This window comes from Stegodyphus dumicola, chromosome 6 (assembly GCF_044657685.1).
Source record: "Stegodyphus dumicola isolate Sdum_Otavi_A_Nest chromosome 6, ASM4465768v1".
Classification (NCBI taxonomy): Eukaryota; Metazoa; Arthropoda; class Arachnida; order Araneae; family Eresidae; genus Stegodyphus; species Stegodyphus dumicola.
This window is the reverse complement of record NC_140773.1, coordinates 218,018,197-218,036,146: the sequence shown is the minus strand read 5'-3', so window position 1 is coordinate 218,036,146 and position 17,950 is coordinate 218,018,197. Positions and strand designations below refer to the sequence as shown.

Below are 17,950 nucleotides of genomic sequence, written 5' to 3'. Positions count from 1 at the left end.
ATAACTTATGTGTAGATTCAGTTGCTACACAAGATTAACAAATGGGCCGTTTTGAATTGAAAGGAGAGGAGAAAGGAAGTAAACATGAAACAGAATTATACAGTAAAACATTATTATAATTTTAATTGTTAAAAAAATAAAAAATATAAGCTACACATTTTTAATATAAACATTTAGAATAATGAATAATGAATGAGAATTTAGAATGATTATTTTATTTAAATTACTTAAAATATTTAATTTTATCATCGATTTCATCATTGTTTCTTACATGATTCACCATTACCAAATGTTAAGTTTTTCCTGTGGGCTTTTTTCCTGTGGCATTTTTCCTAGAAACAGAAAGAACACCGTAAAAATTTTTTAAAATGCTGCGATTCGTGAGCATTATTCGTGAGCATTTTTCCATGTGAGCTTTTTTCTGTGTGGGCATTTTTCCTAGAACCAGTAAGAACACCGTAAAAGTTTTTTTAAATGCTGTAATTTTTTAAGTTGACATTACTCGATAGCATTTTGATTTTAATTTGTTGGGTAAAACTGAAAGAAATTCCATATGGAATTCTTTAGAAATTGCCTTTTCTATTCCTTTTTAATCATTCATTTGCCAAATACAATCCATTCAGAAAAAGGGGCAAGGCGATAACGGCGCCAATGTTGATTCCGCTCCGAATCCGTCGCATATGCTCGTCCTGTTACGTGCAACTCTAATGTCCGCAGGCTGTTTCCAGTCATCCTAAATGACTTCATCTCCCGGTGACATCATCCATCTTAACACTTGACATCGAGAATCACTATCGACTGCTCTTTGAAAGGCAAAATATGCATGAAATACACGATACAGAAACTATCGATTCGAGCCAAAAATCGATATAGTTCTGAGAAAATCCATGTCGTTCTCACGGTGCTTCTCACCTTGAAGTTAGTGGATGAAGAGAAGAATTTGAAATGACAGGTAAATTAATTTTTTTCAGCTTTGTTTTCTCATCTTTTTTTTTTAACTCTGTTTTCACGTAGAAAATACGTTTTTTCTGTGTGTTAACTAAATTTTGGAAATGTTTATCAAAAGTTCTTACATAACATGAGAAATTCTAAGATTGCGTTTTTAAAAATATGCAGATTATTTTCTTTTTACATATTTTTATACATTTGGTGACAAAAACTAACTAAATGTTTCTCTTCCTTATTTTTTACACTTAGGAACCGAAAATAGTGTACCATAGATTTAATTTTTGTGGATCTGATAATTAAATTAAATTGAAATTTTAAATGATTTTTTTCATTGCAATGTTAATGTCTTCAGTTGAAAAAAACTTGAAATACGGTTGCCCTACTTGAAATACAGTAACATTACTAGCTTTCAGAGATATTTTTCTTTTACGCTAAACCATTCGTTTGTTAAAAATGTTAAGCCATAAACATATTTTATAATTTAAAATACTACAGTAAGCAAAGACTTCTTACTTCACATTAATTACATTACATCACATTTTATTTTCCTACCTAAAAACCTTACCGTTTTCCCCAACATGTGCGCTTTAAAGTTTCAACCTCAGCCCGCTCACAGCAATATAAAAGTATTTTTAAAAGCTTTCAGAATATGTATTCATAGTTAGTTATAGCTATCAAAATTTCGACAAGTTATTACTTCCTATAAGTTATTATTTTAACAGTTATAGTGAAATTACAAAACGTAAAATAGTTCATTTAATGTCAGTTTAATATTTTTCATGTGATGTTATAAGACATTCTGAATTTTGCAATAAATCTCTTGCAAACAATAACGTTAACTTTGCCGCGATTACGTAGGTATAGAGCTGTTTAAAAGTTTTTTAATGAAATATTTTTGGTTACTTATAAATATTTATTTATAAATGATTCTTCATATATATTCTTATGAATTTCAAAATAAAGTAATTAAAAGTAAATTAAAAAATCCTATGACTTGCGCTAAAGCTGCAAAATAATAAACCAATAATTCATAATAATTTATAATAAGAAAACTTTCCATATCCCATCTCCAAGGAACACAAATTTAAAACCATCAATGAAAAAATTTTCTAGAATTGGGTTGGGTTGGGTTATTCAATTATGGCAAAGCACACGAGGGATATCTGCCTAAAGGGAGGGATGCCTTCGTGGAGGTCTTTTTAAGGGAAACTGGCTCGTATACACTTCTAGAATTGAAATTAGTATTTTAAATAATTTCAACTATCTGTTTAAAAATCTGCAAAGAAAAATCTTAATTGCAAAAATACTAAAACCAAAAGTAAATCGTAAATATTGAAAAAGTAGCTATTGTCATTGATCGCAGATTAATCGACTTTTTATATTTGTGTTCCTTAGAGATGGTATATGGAAAGTTTTCTTATTATAAATTATTATGAATTATTCTTATGCATTCATATTCTTGATATCTAACACCTAAAGCGCATATAAGACAAAGGGATTAAAAAATTTAAAACTAAACTTACAATCAGAAGCTTAAAATTTCTTTCCTTTCTCTCTGGCTTTTTTTCGATCTAGCTTCATTAATTTCCCTTCATGTCTGAATATTTATGATCAGTATAACAACGGATCTGCATTTTGTTTTGAACTATCATAAATTTGTAAATGATGTCACATTTCGTCAAAAAGAAGGCAAAGGAAATATTTTCTACACCAGAAAACTTCAGGAATATCAAATTCAGCTAATTATGTAGCAACCTACAGTGTCTCACAAAAGTGTTCGCAAACTTAGAGAATTTGCAGAAAAAGCGCTGTAACTCGGAATTCAATTTGAATATAAAGCCCAATATTTTTTCATATCATCTCCAAGTGACATTGAATACAGCCAATTTTAAAAAATTCTTAATACTAACTTATTTTCTTTTTCTAAAATTGAAAATATGAGAAGCCACAGATAAAACACGCAACAAGTGTGATCGTACACGGAACATTTTCGTAAAACTTTAGAAATAAAAGTATCGTCTACCATTTTTTTTTTATTTTTGCATTTTGGTGGCGTTTAAAAAATTGTTTGGGTTTTATTTTTGCTTGTTTACTTCGTTATATTTTACTTGATATTTAAATACAGCTCGTAGGCGAAAGGAAACAATGAACAGCATTTGAAAATTCATCATTGTCATCATAAGGATGGAAATTCGATTCGGGATATGGCTAGATTAGTAATGAATAATTACATTATTCAAGTGTAATGTGTTACGCAACTATTACTAAAATTTCACAATATTTATTCAATTTCCCCTCTCTCTATATATATGTATATTTGTGTGTATATCTTTTCATGTATACACGGCTTTCCAAAAATCAAGGAAAAATCACAAAATTTGCAATAACGCATTCAAGAGTAAGCCATTCCGTATAAAATTTCAATATGGTGTCTAGAAAGAGTGGCTAAGTAAGGCTGCATTATGCAAATCAGTGGCGCTGTGATTGGAATATGTCATCTGTGAGGAGCATCAAATTGCATTGAGAGCAAGCTAGCAAATTTCGCTTTGATGCTCAAATAAGAAATGTGGGATAGTAATTTGTAGTAATGACCTCAGGCATCATTTGCCAGAAGAACTGAGATGGAGAGCTAATGGGAGACTAGACGCAGGCAAATTCAAATAGAAGTGGTCAGATGGGTAAATGTGAGTCCTTCTGTGGTTCATAGATTTTGGTAACAATTTCTAACCACAGATTCGGCATCAAAAAGGTTAATCCAAGGACGGACAACCGCTATGACGAGCGTCAAATACTGATATTTGTTGCTATGAGCACGAAGGAATAGAACCTTTTGCTGCGCCCACCTTAAAGCTGGTGTCAACGTCAAACGTGCGTAGAAGGCTTCAAGGAGGTCTGCACGTGAGGGAGGACGACCAGCCATCGGCGTGCCGCTCGCGCCACATCAAAGAAGGGAACATTTGAAGTGGGCACGTCTGTCCACTAGACGGTTGATCAATGGAGGACTGTTCTCTTTACGGATGAGTCCAAGTCTAGCCTCCAAAATAGTATTAGTCGTTATTTGATTTGAATAGAACCTAGAATCCGTTATCAGCCATGAAAAAATCCACGAGAAGATGCGCATACGGAGGAAACAGTGTCTGTGTTTTGGGTGGACGCACAGACCCCCATACCCTTCCACGTTGAACCGTGAATACTCAGGCCTACACAGATGACATATTTGATATTTATGTGTGCCCTTATGCCGGGGTAACAAGTAATGATTTCCTGCTACAGGACGACAACGCTAGACCGCACAGGGCTCGCATCGTGGATGATTACCTTCAGCGGCAAACAGTTCAGCGCAAAGGATGGCCAGCTCGACCACCGGACCTGAATCCCATCGAGCATGTTTGAGATGTTTTAGGAAGATGTATAACTGCTCTCGGTCCTCCTCTCCAGACCCTTGCCACGCTTGCAAATGCTTTGCAAGAGCAATGCGTCTCACTTTTTGCGGAACTGATAAGACTGCATAATTGACAGCCTCACATCATCGCTGTATGTGCTGTATTGCTTCCAGAGGAGATCATACTCCGTACTGAATATAAATTTCCTAACTGATACGTCCAACCAAACTAACACGCCCGATTTTCTCATTTTATACATATGATAATTTCTATAACACCATAATTTTCTGGCAATTTCTTTTCATGTTATTTTATACTTTACTATGTGTTGTATGCTGTGGGTCAATTTCATTAAATTGTACATGTGAACGTTTTTGAGTAATCATCATTTTTGTGATTTTTCCTTAATTAATGATAACCAGTGTATATACATATGACACATATGACACATAAAAAGTCACCCGCATTTGAGGTTGGTTTTCTTACATTATATACAGATACGCAAGAAAACCAATATTACAGGTAAAGAGAAAAATCTCTTAGCCTGAATTTAAATGGAAGGTGCTTGAACTTACAGGGGAAACTATAAAAAATGTCAACTTCATGGTTTCAGCTAAATGTACTGGAAAGTAAAACATAATTTTCTTATCTATAATAATAGTCATAAGCAACTAAAAAGAAATCTTGAAGTAACAATAGCATAATTTAATCAAAACTGTCATAAAGAATTTAAGCGATTTAATGCAATTATTCGTATGGGTGTTATTTCTTTTGTTATGAATTCTGATTAAAGTTCTGTCAGTTGGCCGATACACTTCTTATATGGGTACTAAATTATTTAATTTTTAGTCGAATATCACAGTGAAACAAATTAAACATTTTTTTATACTTATATATATGTTTAAATTGTTTCACTGTGAAAAGGCCTAAATTGATTAAAATTCTTAGAAGAATATTCTAAGAATTCTATGAAAATATTCTGAGAAAATTTTTGGTCTTCTTGAATACCAGATATCCAAACCTAAAAATTATTTGACTTTGGGAGGTATACATAAAATCAGCTTTCAGCAAACAGTACCATCGGTAACACAAAGGATAAATAATGAAGAAAATGTTTATATACAGGAAATATTTAGCCAGAAAATTACAAGCATAATGAATCAACCGGAACTAATTAGAAATATTTCCGTTCGTCGCGGTAACTAAATTACATCTCCATCCACATTATGTTTTGTGGACGATGAATAAAAGGAGTGTATTAACTGTTTAATTTAATTCTCAGGATATAACAGGTATTGTCTTGAGCTATTTGTTTAATTTGTGATGGTTATTTGCATTGCCTGTTAGATTCGGCTGTACAATAACAGTCGTTAAAGTTGTTTTCCATCACATGACCAAAATTAAGAGCATGAGAAATAAATTACATGTTTGAGTTTCAGCTTTTGCTTCTGAGAGAGTTGCTTATTGTTACCGAGAGACGATACAGTGTTTATTATTTTTGCGATATTCAAAAGAAAAAATATTCTACGACTTGTACTGAAATTAAAAATTTAGTTCTTAAAATAAAGGTTTATATTAAAGCTAATCAAAAGTTCTTGCATTCTAAGCATGCATTTGCAATGAAATAATGCATAAAATAAGTAAATTTATTAATTAATAAAAAGTTAACAATAATGCAAAATATACATCAACAATCTGAAAACTTTCAGATTTTATATTACGAAAAATTAAAATCTGAAAACTTTCAGATTTTATATTACGTCCAAAGGGGCGTTTTTTTAACGTTTTGTGGGTTACCTTTATTTATGAAATATCATGTTCTTCGCACTTAAACCATAAAATTCATTTCAACAACAATATCATAAAAAATAATATTATATCATACTAAAGAATAAACGTGATTCTCGCATGAAGATTATTTGTCCAAGTTTGTCTTATTTTTATTCACAATACATCTCATACATAAACATATTAGACTGAAATATAATCCAAATATAATTAATCAGGTAATCCGAGAAAAAGAATAAACTAACCTAGTAAGAAAAAAAAAAAAAAAAAAAAAAAACGTTATATTCCAACTAATGATTCAATCAATGCAATTTATGCCGGAATGTCACTGTGAGCACGCGACGTATCCGGCTCAATGATACTTATGCCGCGAGGACACGTCAATGTGTAAATTCAAGGCCGTTATATTCCAAATTCTAAATATTTGTTTATATAAACATTTATCGCAAGGCCTTCTGGGAAATAGATATCAGACGACTGCAAACGCACGATTGCCCAGAGATCACATGATCATTTTATTTTCAACAGTTTCAAAAAGTGAATCGACGCAAAATGCGAAAACGAAATTAATAGCCTTTCTGGGCAAATTTCCCCTTTGGGTTAAAAATATAAAGAAATACAAGCAAATGAGCATAAATATTTGCATAGGTTAAAACTGCATTACTCCTGCAGTATTAACAGTAGTCTCGTAGGTATCTGTAATCTGTTTTCCTATGTTAAGGGCATCTTCAGTAAATTCTTTCTGTTTATTTTAAGAAAAGAGAACTAAATGATTTTTGTATAATTTGCTGTCATGGTTTCGGTATTTGTACCTCTTTTGCCAACACTTTTGAGTGAGTATATCTAAGGTTAACCAAATACTCCCCTAATTCGAAATTTTTTAAAATTTTGTTAGCATATTAATTTAAATTTTCAGAAAAGGAAAGGAACTACTTGTTCTGAGTCGAAAATGGCGGGCAGGCAGCTGTACGAAACTGCTTTCGACAGCACGGCGAGTCCACTGGAAGCCGAGGAAGAACCTGAAGATATCTTGGAAACCAGCCGACGTCTCTGTAGTCCTGATCCCAACCATGTTCAGATCCAAAGACCATCTCCTGCTTCTTCAAGGTCCAGCACAGACTCGGAAAGAGGGTCAGGGAAGAAGATAATGAGGAGATCAACTCTTCACAGTCCAGTTTTACCTCTCAAGCGCATTTTCACACCGTGGACAGACAAAAAAGCGGATAAGTATGTTGATTTGATATAGCATTTGAATGTACTTTTCCAAATACTGCAGATGCTGCTTGATACGATCACGTTTATTGCTATTTAAATTGCATTAACAGAAAGCTAGCATTAAATAATGAAATAAAGTACCACTTGAAAATGTCAGTGCTATTTAACTTGATTTAAAACACGCAGATGATTAATTTTGTAGAATTTTAATTTGAAATATAATCTGAAAAAAATTCATTAATGAATTCCCTGTAGCTGTTATGCAGCAGTTAGTTTTTTAAATGAGTCCTATTAATGATGTTTGTGGAAATTATCTCACCGATGTTGTACCCTTAATCTCAATGTGCAGAGTTCTTCTCACATCAGAGTATTATCGGGAAATTTCTCACAAATGTTTTGTATTTATACTTGTTGATAAAGCAATTAGAGTTGTCTATTTTTATCTTCAGTACAGAAACTTCACATTGCATATCAGTTGGAGAGTTGGATCTTATTCTTTAACTTCTTTGCTTCTTTATCTATTCTTAGAAAGTTCTTAGTTCTTCTTAGAAAGTTCGCATGCTTACGACATTTCTTTATGGCCACTTCTGACATGATATTCAGGGTACAAATAGGGCGCAGCCCCATCCACCTAATCGACAAGATTTTATGACAAACAAGGGCTGCGCCAAGCAAAAACCACAAACGAGGGCATCCAGCAACCCGGCCATGTCCCGGCAACAGGCAGTAAAATTAAAAACAAACCTAAAAACTTCAAAAACTTCAATTTAAAAACACTATAATCGGGAAACCAAAGGGTGTTAAGAGCCCCGGGTAACAAAAAACATGTAAAGAAAACCAAGAAAATAAACTGGAAAACATCACAATAGGAAAGCAAGAAGAAAGGAAAATAAAAACTAATCAAAATGATGGTTAGTAAAAACAAAATATAAGGAAAGGACAAAACAATTACAAACCACTCATTCTCAGAACAAGCAAAAGACCAATCAGCACACTTCAAATCGATCGATGTAGAGTGTAAAAACCTCCAACCAACAAAACCATCAGCAAAACCGGAAAAATAAAATCACAGAAATCCAGGAACCGCCATTACCAATAATCCGCCTAAATATGACTAGCGGAAGGATCATACCAACAAGCCGCTGTGACACTAGTTATCAGCGGCATAATAAATTAATATATAATAATTACATAAAACTTAATGGCAGTAAGTAATGTTTCAATGTGTACATTAAGGTAAGCGTTATCTAAGAGTTTTCTCTTTCAGTAAAGTAGTATACAAAGTAGTATACAAAACAAGAATTAACATTGGTAATTACTCCATGTGATAACCATACAAAACTATAATAGATTAAATGTGTGGTTGGAAGTGTAATTATACAATAAAAAATACCAGAAGACAAATCATTTTGTTCTACAAAAAACCAGAGCTGCAACACTCTGAAAATTCTTAAGCTTATAAACTATACATTAAAAACATTGATTACACAAGATATATTAAATATATCAAAAAACAATGAAATACATATAAAATAAAAAAATTATATAAAAGCATAAAATACACCACATAACACGCTGAATAAAATTATGTTAAAATTCCATATAAACACCAATATCTCAATCTGAAATTATTGTAACACAAAATTTAAAAACAAACTTTTATCAAATAAAAATACCAACATCAGAGCGATTATTATTTAGAAAACACATAAGTTCCCCTGCAAATTTAAATTCTTTTTCAGCACCTGTAAAAATCTTAATAAAATTATATTTTTTTCGTATGTCATAAGTAAGTGTACATTCTTCTACATAGTGCCTTACCGATCCGACAACTTCACAATTATGACAATATTCATTCTCTTGTATGCCAAATCTTTTAAGATACGCCGGGAAGTGCCCATGTCCAGTAACAATTTGATTAAAATCCAAATGACAAGAAATACTTTTATTAAACATAGGTTTTAAATAATAGGCATATTCTTTTCTTCTATTCGAATTATTCCAATTATCATACCACAAATCAATATAATACTGTTTGATTCTAGTAATAACCATTTTTCTTGAAGGCTGGACAACGGAATACTCCCTGGAAACATCCAAAGTCGCCTCTTTGGCCAACACGTCGGCCCTCTCGTTACCTTCAATACCCACATGGGACTTAACCCATCTAAATTTAATATCATGCAAACCTTCAATTTCTTTATATAAACACTTAATATCCATAACTAAAGAGTTATTACAATCGTAGCTTTTCAAAGCCTGTAATCCAGATAAACAATCACTATAAAGTACAATAATATAACTCTTAGATAGGTTTTTCTTAATCCATTTCATAGCAAAATAAATAGCAGCAAGTTCAGCCTGAAACACAGAATTAAATTTTTCTAACTTTATCTTTGAATAATCAATTTCTATACCATAATAGTAAACAACAAAAGATAGGCCAACACTTTCCCCAAACCTAGAACCATCAGTGAAAATATCAAGTTTACCAAAACAATCAAAATTCATTTCATAATTAACGCTCATTCTCTTGGCTGGGTATATGCAGTAAGGATTAACATTATAAAATGCAGTACAATAAGCTAAATAATCACCATAGCTTATTTAGCTTATTGTACTGCATGCTTATTTAGCTTATTGTACCATGATATTCCACCATAGCTTATTTAGCTTATTGTACCATGATATTCCACCATAGCTTATTTAGCTTATTGTACCATGATATTCAGGGTATATTCAAAGATTGAGGACATCAAAGAAGTTAATTTGCTTCTACACATTTGTTGTGCCACTACACGTTTATTCAAAATTACAAACCCGATTTTAAATGGATTTTTATTAACTTAGAAGTAGAGTGATAAGTAATACATGAAATGAATATAAAAAATCCCTGAATTTTATTTAAGAAAAATTACATGCTCAAGCAAACAGCATTAAGCTGAAAGAAAATTTGTGTCCAGTTTGCTCTAGCATTCATATCTTAGTACCTCTACAGCGTTATTGAGTTTTCAGGTTTATTTAATTAATTATGGCAAAGCACACTAGGGCTATATGCTTAAGGGGAGGGATGCCTTCGTGGAGGACTTTCTAAAGGAAACTGACTCGTATACACGTTACATATGGGGAAAACCACGAAAACGCCCATGCAGCCAGCCCGTTCGCGGGATTCGAACCTCGGACCGAATTACCAGTATTCAGCGACTTTACCGCTCGGCCGCTGGTGGGCTATTGACTTTTCAGAGATCACGTAGAATTGCGCTCAGAGATAATGTGATTACAAATACAACATTTTTAATGCATTTTCAAGAACAAAAATTGCATGATCTTAAGCTGCAACAACGTAAGAAGTTTAGTTTTCGTAATATTTACTGTGACGATTCAACGCTAAAGGAACATATTTTCAATAAAGCAAGCATGGCATTCTACATTTTTGGCTACATTCTAAAATTCTGAGTGTTTTTTTTTTTTTTTTTTTCTTTTTTTTTTTATTATTATTTTATGCATATCGAATTAATACATTTTTGTTCAGCATGAAATGATTATTACCTGGAATCAGATAATCATTTTAAATGTCTGCATTATAATTTTGTTAAAGTTCCAGTTTCTAATTTGATGACATCTTAAGAGCATGAAATGATTATTACCTGGAATCAGATAATCATTTTAAATGTCTGCATTATAATTTTGTTAAAGTTCCAGTTTCTAATTTGATGACATCTTAAGAGATGTAATTAAAAAACATCAAACAATGTGCAACATATAATGGTCATATGCTTTTTTATAAAAAATGCCAGCTATGGCATATAAACAAAGGAAGCATACCGGTATTTCTAATAGAATACTGGGAAGGCAGAAAAGAAGCAGACTATTAAACCGTGAATCGCTGCAAATAGTTCATAACGAAAAAAAAAAAAAAAAAAAAAAGATTAAAAGATTAAAAGTATACAAAAACAGTATGTGATTACGCATGCTTAAGGCATGCATGAAGACATGTTTCTTTTGAGCAGGTGAGAGGTATTATGTCTTATGAAAACATCTTAAATACCATAAAATCAAGATTTTCTTCTCAGTTGACTGCATTGAAATAAATGTACAGCTTCATCGTAAAATATTTCGCCACATTTCTATGTAAATTGCAAGAACATATTAAGAGAAATGAAAATAAAATGTAATTATTACCAGAATTGTAAAAAATGCAAAATAAATTATACTAGAAAAGGTAAAAGGTAATTATTAGTTTGAAAAGATATTTATTTTTAGAGATAAAAAAGTTAATCTTGAAACTTGACACTATATTTTCGCTGCATTTTGTATATCTTTACACTAGGGGATCTGAAACACCAACAGAATGTACGTTACAACAAAGTGGCTCAAATGAAGACAAATCAAAGACATTTTCGCCCTCTGTCGAGTTTAAGAAGCTGGATGTCGCCGACGAGAATAAAAAAAATACAGCTGAATACTTCCCTGCCAATTTAAACTGCAACCAGAGGGCTTCCAATGATGCCGAATGTAACGAAAATATAATAATTGAAACTTTGCCATCCACTGCTCTCAACCACTCGCCATACGGAAGCAGAAGCTTTACCAAATACGGTAAGAAAATTTTACTGCTGTTATTTCTTTACTGAATGAAAATTATACTTTAAGGTAGAAAAATAAACCTTCATATAAATACAGCAGGATGAATACGAAACCCTTGCAATGATGTTTTCTTTCTATATGGCATTTCAGAAGAAAGTGGCATTCTCAAAAAACTTCAATAAATTTGATTTATTATGTTACCTTGCTGATTTTACCCGCAATTAACTTTCGAAATCACATTTACGTGAATTAACCCTAGATATACATTTGATGGAACAAGCGTTAGTTTTAACTTGCTTAACGTGTGTTAAAATTTTGTTTTAAGACTTAAGCAAAGAATTTTAAGTCATTATTGCTCAATAACACCAAAATTTAACTTAATGAAGTTGAGAATTAAGTATTAAAAAAAGAACTTCGAGGTAATATATATCGTGCGAATAGGTACAACGATACTCGTCTCTTGAAAGTGCTCGCTTTTATATTTAAATATTGTAAATTTTTTGGTTATAGACGATAATAATGTTAAAGACGCATCCTGTCAGGTGAATTTTAAAATTCAAATAAGAGGTACATCATTCAGATCGCTCCTTCCAGGGGAAATTTTCAAAAGTTGTCTATCAGCTGGATTCGTATTCAAGAAAGGAAAGTCCTGTTTCAAGTTCTAGTAAAAACATGTTTTACACTATTGTAAATATTCAAAGCAATAGTGAAGAAGAACTTCTTAGAACCACTTCTTAGAAGTGGAATGAAATAAAACGGGGTTCTAAACCAGGATGGAATTTCCAACCCTTAAGGGTAGTTTCATAGTTTCATGGGGAATGTAAGCAGCCTTCTGTTCACCTAGTGATTACTACCTTTGCACTAAAGATACTACTTTCATTTTTTTCCCCCTAACTTTATTAAGAACGTTTTTTGGTGGAAAACTTTCGTTACAACCAGATAATACAATTATGTATTTACCGATACAGTAAGAAATCCGATATTATGTAGAATACCTAACATTCTGTTGATACATTGTACATAATACCAATTAAATAGAAAATTGTATTAAAACATAAAATTTCATTATTTAATCTTAAATTAAGTAAAAACATTAAACGATTTAAGAAATGTGATTAAAAAAAATGTTGAAATAGACTGTTAATCGAACACAAAATTGTGGTATTTACTAGACAATCACTTATCCATTACGCTGAAGTAATTTTGTTGCAGAAGAAGCATTTATACATTTTCATATGCAATGCAAACGTTTATTTAAGTTTTTCGGTAGTAAAAGCTGTAACTAAAACGCATGGTGTCGCAGATGTTAGCACATTAGTCTAATAATTTTTATATAGATTCACTATATGCAAACAGAACAAAATCGGTGAATATGAAAAAGACAGAGAGAGAGAGAGAGCTCTTGGCATTCTTTCCTTGTTATACTCCTATTATAATCCAGCGCTAACAATTAACTTTCTCTATCTTCCTTTCCCTCAGATTGGCTTTGTTTATGCTTGGCTAAGTTAAATACAAACTGCATAAATTTAAAATCAAACATAATTTTATCTTTCAGTGAATCTTTTATGGAAAGTTTTAAGAAACTGGTTGTGAAAGTTGTATCACAAAAAGAATACGAATTACATGCTTTCTGCAGAATAATTTCCTACTTTTGCAGCACAGTCCTTTTCCTTTCTTACATTAAAAAGGACAAAGTCGCTTTAATTAAAATTTAATCTGAAATCTAAATATATATGTAATTTATAAACAGTATGAAATTTCAAAATGGCGGATCCTTATTGCATTCAACATGCTCTCTGAGAATAAGAGAAAATTTCCTTTTAACGGCTTGCTTTTTTTCCGTAATTTTGACGCCGGAATGGCTTTGTACGAAACCGGTAGTTTCATTTCCGCTTCTCCGAGATGGAAGCAGCTCATCGGAAACGGTTTGTATTTCGTTGCTAAGTTCTCACCGTATAATGATGCACTTGTAACCTACATTGTGTATTAAATATTCGAAAGCTAGATAAAAATTAGTTTCTAATTTGGCTGTTTTCTAGCTAAAAAACTACTTCAAATTCTAAACGCCTGAACCAAATAATAATTATAATAAATCTGAAAGCTTTCAGATGCTATATTGCGCCCAAAGAGGCGTTTTTTTAACGCTCTGTGTGTTGCCTCTATTTATGAAATATCATGTTCTTCGCAATTAAACCATAAAATTCAATTCAACAGCAATATCAGAAAATATTTAAGAATAATATATCTTTAGAATTTCCGATACACAGTCTCGCGCGCCAGAGGTAAATTTTTATTTATTTATTTTTTGGTACAGTGTTTTGCAATTGCTTGCTTTGAAATCGTTGAATTTGTTAATCAAAAATTCGTTAAAGTTTTACAAAATATGCAATAGATAACAAAAAAAAAAAAAAAAAAAAAAAAAAAAATTTCCAAATTTGGGCTTTTTGATGCCCATATTCGACTGAAGGTCTAAGCCATTCAAAATTTGATGTCTCTAGGTACCGTTATTTTTTCACAGTGAGAGAAACATACATACATTCATGCAGATTCTTCGTTATTTAATTTCTTTAAATATAATGCAGGGCTCTAATATTTGGTGGTAATTATTTGAAAAGTTAAACGCCGTTGTATAGTGGACGATGCAAAATGCCAAAACGAAATTAATAGCCCTTCTGGGCAAATTGTCCCTTTGGGCTTGCAAGGTATATTTTAATTTTATAACAGTTATTTTAATTTTAAAGACCTTTCCTATCAGTTCTTGTTTCCATTTAGAATTCGCTATGCAAATGAGTTAGAACAAGTTTTTAAGGAAGGTTCAACTAACTTCGATAGAGAGTGTGTAGAGTTCCTCACTTTGTAAATGCTAATTTACAGCTGAACGTGAAGAATCTTAAGAACTGTTAAGCGAATAATCGCTTGAGTTCGTGTGACAAGAAACAACAAGATGAAAGGGTAAAAAACCCTTTATTATTCAAATAAGATTTAACAGAACTCCGTCTTGGAGTGTACAATAAAAGCCGACACTTGGGCTTGAACTTAAGAGGCTAAGAAGTAAACTAAAACCAATTTTAAATTATAGAGATATAGCCGAAGCTATCAAGATTCTACCCGAGTTGGCCTCTTAACTCTTAATTCACTGCGAAGCTATCAAGGCCCTGAGTACGGCCGAGCGTAATAACGGCTTTGAGAGAGAGTAGCCCAAAAGGCGAACGCGAGCTAATCAGAAACTCTGATTCTCTCTTACTCAGCAAGTAGAACTTCGCGGTTAAATACCGCTCTTCCTCATTATGTACTCAGACGTGATTCCAAAACTACGTTCTGGCCGGAAGTAGTAAGTTGAAGTTAAGGATTTGACAGGAAAGGAACTTTAACTCAAAATTTAACTGTTAATAAAATTAACATAATCCTTACAAGTGCTAGGAATCCTTGGTAGCACGTGTTTGCCTTCGGCCTAAGTCACACTTGAAGTGTTACGCGCGGCCGTATTATTACGTGCCTTTTGATATTAGCCGGCTAGTTTAAATTGAGGGCCAACTACGTTAGATACTTGTGTTCAGCTTCGGCTAAGTCTCCTTTAGTTCGTTATAGATTAGTTTCTTATTTCTTATTCTGAGTTAAAGCCCCAGTAGAGGCTTCTTGTAAGCCCGGGAAGGGGCCGTCTGTTATTCTTATTTGAGTGAGATAAAAGGGTATTTTAACCTCTCTCTCTCTACGTCTTTAGTTGTTTGAACTCAACGATAAGTCGCTACATAGTTCACTAGGTTCCTCGACGTTCATTTCAGATAATAGTGAAGAACCCCACAAGCTAAAAGGGGGAGATTTTTATTTTCAAGCTAACGACGTATGTACGGATTTTAGGTAAAACCGTTAAGACTAATAATGACTACATGAATTAATGTATCATAAAAGCAAAATAGTTTCACTATAGTGAGTAATTTCGACTTTACTTTAGAGTTCAGTTATGAGAACTTTCAATTAGTAAAATCAGGCTTGGTTTTATTAAGACAATCTGAGGTCTCAGATGTAATGTTCTTTTTTCTGTTTTTATGTGGGGAAAACTGAATTATAAGGTATTATAGAATAATTTTCTGATCCTTTTAAAAGGGATCCAGGTCTATAGGCCTGGGCGATAATCAGGTCTTGAATTCAGAGATCTTCTGTAATTTTCGTGGATTTAAATATCAGAATTATTCCTTCTTCCGCTAAACAACGGCTATAAGATGTAACAGATGTTGACTGTACTAGGTTTTAATTTTATATTTAAATCCCAACTTCAATGTATGATGTATTCCCCAACTTTTATATATGATTCATATTATTACTTTTCGATCACTGTTCTTAAGACAAGAGATCTTTTCAAGCCACGTACTTGATAATAACAATTATCTGAAATTTTAATGCACGACTACTAAATTCAATTTTGCTTTGGTTAGGCGTGGAATCTACAACATACAGCAACGCAAGACTCGATTTCGAATTAGAAAATGGTGGTGATACGTCCAGCACAACGACAACTTTCCTGCTTGCCAGGGCTTCCAGAGATGATATGAAACGCAGTAATTTTGATTCTAAAACAGGTACAGTATTTTGCTTAAATATTAGATAAATATTTAAAAAAGAAAATTAGTTGTAGTATATACGTCTTAAAAATACATTATCAATATTAATTTACACCATTTTATACTCAATTTGCGTATTATGTTAAGAACCTTTACAATACGTTCAGTCTTTTAAAAAATCATTGCTGTTAAATGATGCTAGTTTCGTTATTTTGTTGATAAAATTGAAGAATTATCTTTTAATACGAGAGGTGCATTTTCTCATTAGGAGTAATAATAATGTATCACTAATTTCCTTTTCTATATATTTGATATAAAACTACTTGGATTTGCGTTTTTAATTTCTTCTAGGTTTAATTTGTGTATCATTTTATCATATTTTAAGTAAATTCAAAAATCAGTCCTTACGGGCCCTGCAGTATCCTAGAAACTTATTCTCATTACAGTGATAAAATACACACTGATACGATTTTGAAAAAGAAGAAGAAAAGCTTTAAAATATTGCATTAAAGATGTGGATCTTATGTCAGAAAAATAGAAATTAATAAACATCTATCTTAGGGCATGTATCTTTGACTCTAACATTACTACTTTTAATTTTTCTTCTGCTAAACTCACCCAGATTACTTTTCAGTTGGTGAAGCAAATTTTTATGGAGTTTTCCACGTTCAATAATATATATATATACTAGAAAGCCCGGCGGTCATACGAAATGACCGCTGTTCTGGATATTATAAACTGTAATTAAAATGATTTATGGAAAGGTGTCTGCTAATTCAAACTGAATTACCCAGGGCAGGCGGCGAGCACGCCCCTTCGCTTACCGCCCCACGGGGTTTCCCCCATCTACTTGCTTAATTGCTTAAAGTTGAGTGCAATTGAGGAAACCACTGACGGTATATTTCTTAAGAGCCACCGCTAGCTCAATAAATAAAGGTGATTTAAATAATAAAATGCTAATTCACATGTCAAAGATCTCTTTGTACACAACATTTGTTGTGTAGATCTTTCCATCATTTTTAAGCTCGCCTTGCAGAGGACCATCAATTATTTTTAATCTTACGTCCGTTCTTTCACGAACTCACAAAGTCTTCGTTCAGTTGTAAACCATTTAAAAAACAGATTGCTAACGCAAACAAATGTTCACGTTCCCCCTGACACGCTCAATTTGCGTTCAGCTGAAAATTCAGTTTAAAATACAATGTCGGAATAAAATCGGACAAAATTTTAAACTCTTTACGCGAAAGGATATTTAGCATAGGAGTTTGGGTAAACCTACCTGATGAGATGTACTACGCACAACTCGTTAGTTGGTTTGGTCTCTTTTAATTTCTCAACGTTGCAAGTTTCTAGATAATTCATATGTAAATATAGTTAAATGCATAATAAGCAACAATTGTATAAATTAAAAATATTTAAATGTTCTTAAATAGCATGATAATTTAATTAAAACAATGATAATTGCATGTA

General features: G+C 32.3%; 1 protein-coding gene across 1 annotated transcript in view; it reads left to right on the top strand.

Annotated features, from left to right (window-relative positions):
• Positions 1-672: 672 nt before the first annotated feature.
• Positions 673-17,950, top strand: part of LOC118184090 (uncharacterized) — a 30,373-nt gene continuing 13,095 nt past the window's right edge. Inside the window, exons 1-4 of the mRNA XM_035353731.2 lie at positions 673-952; positions 7,036-7,346; positions 11,665-11,933; positions 16,355-16,498. Coding sequence (XP_035209622.2) covers positions 7,069-7,346; positions 11,665-11,933; positions 16,355-16,498 — 691 coding nt within the window. The 5' untranslated portion in view covers positions 673-952; positions 7,036-7,068. The remainder of the gene's footprint in view (positions 953-7,035; positions 7,347-11,664; positions 11,934-16,354; positions 16,499-17,950) is intronic.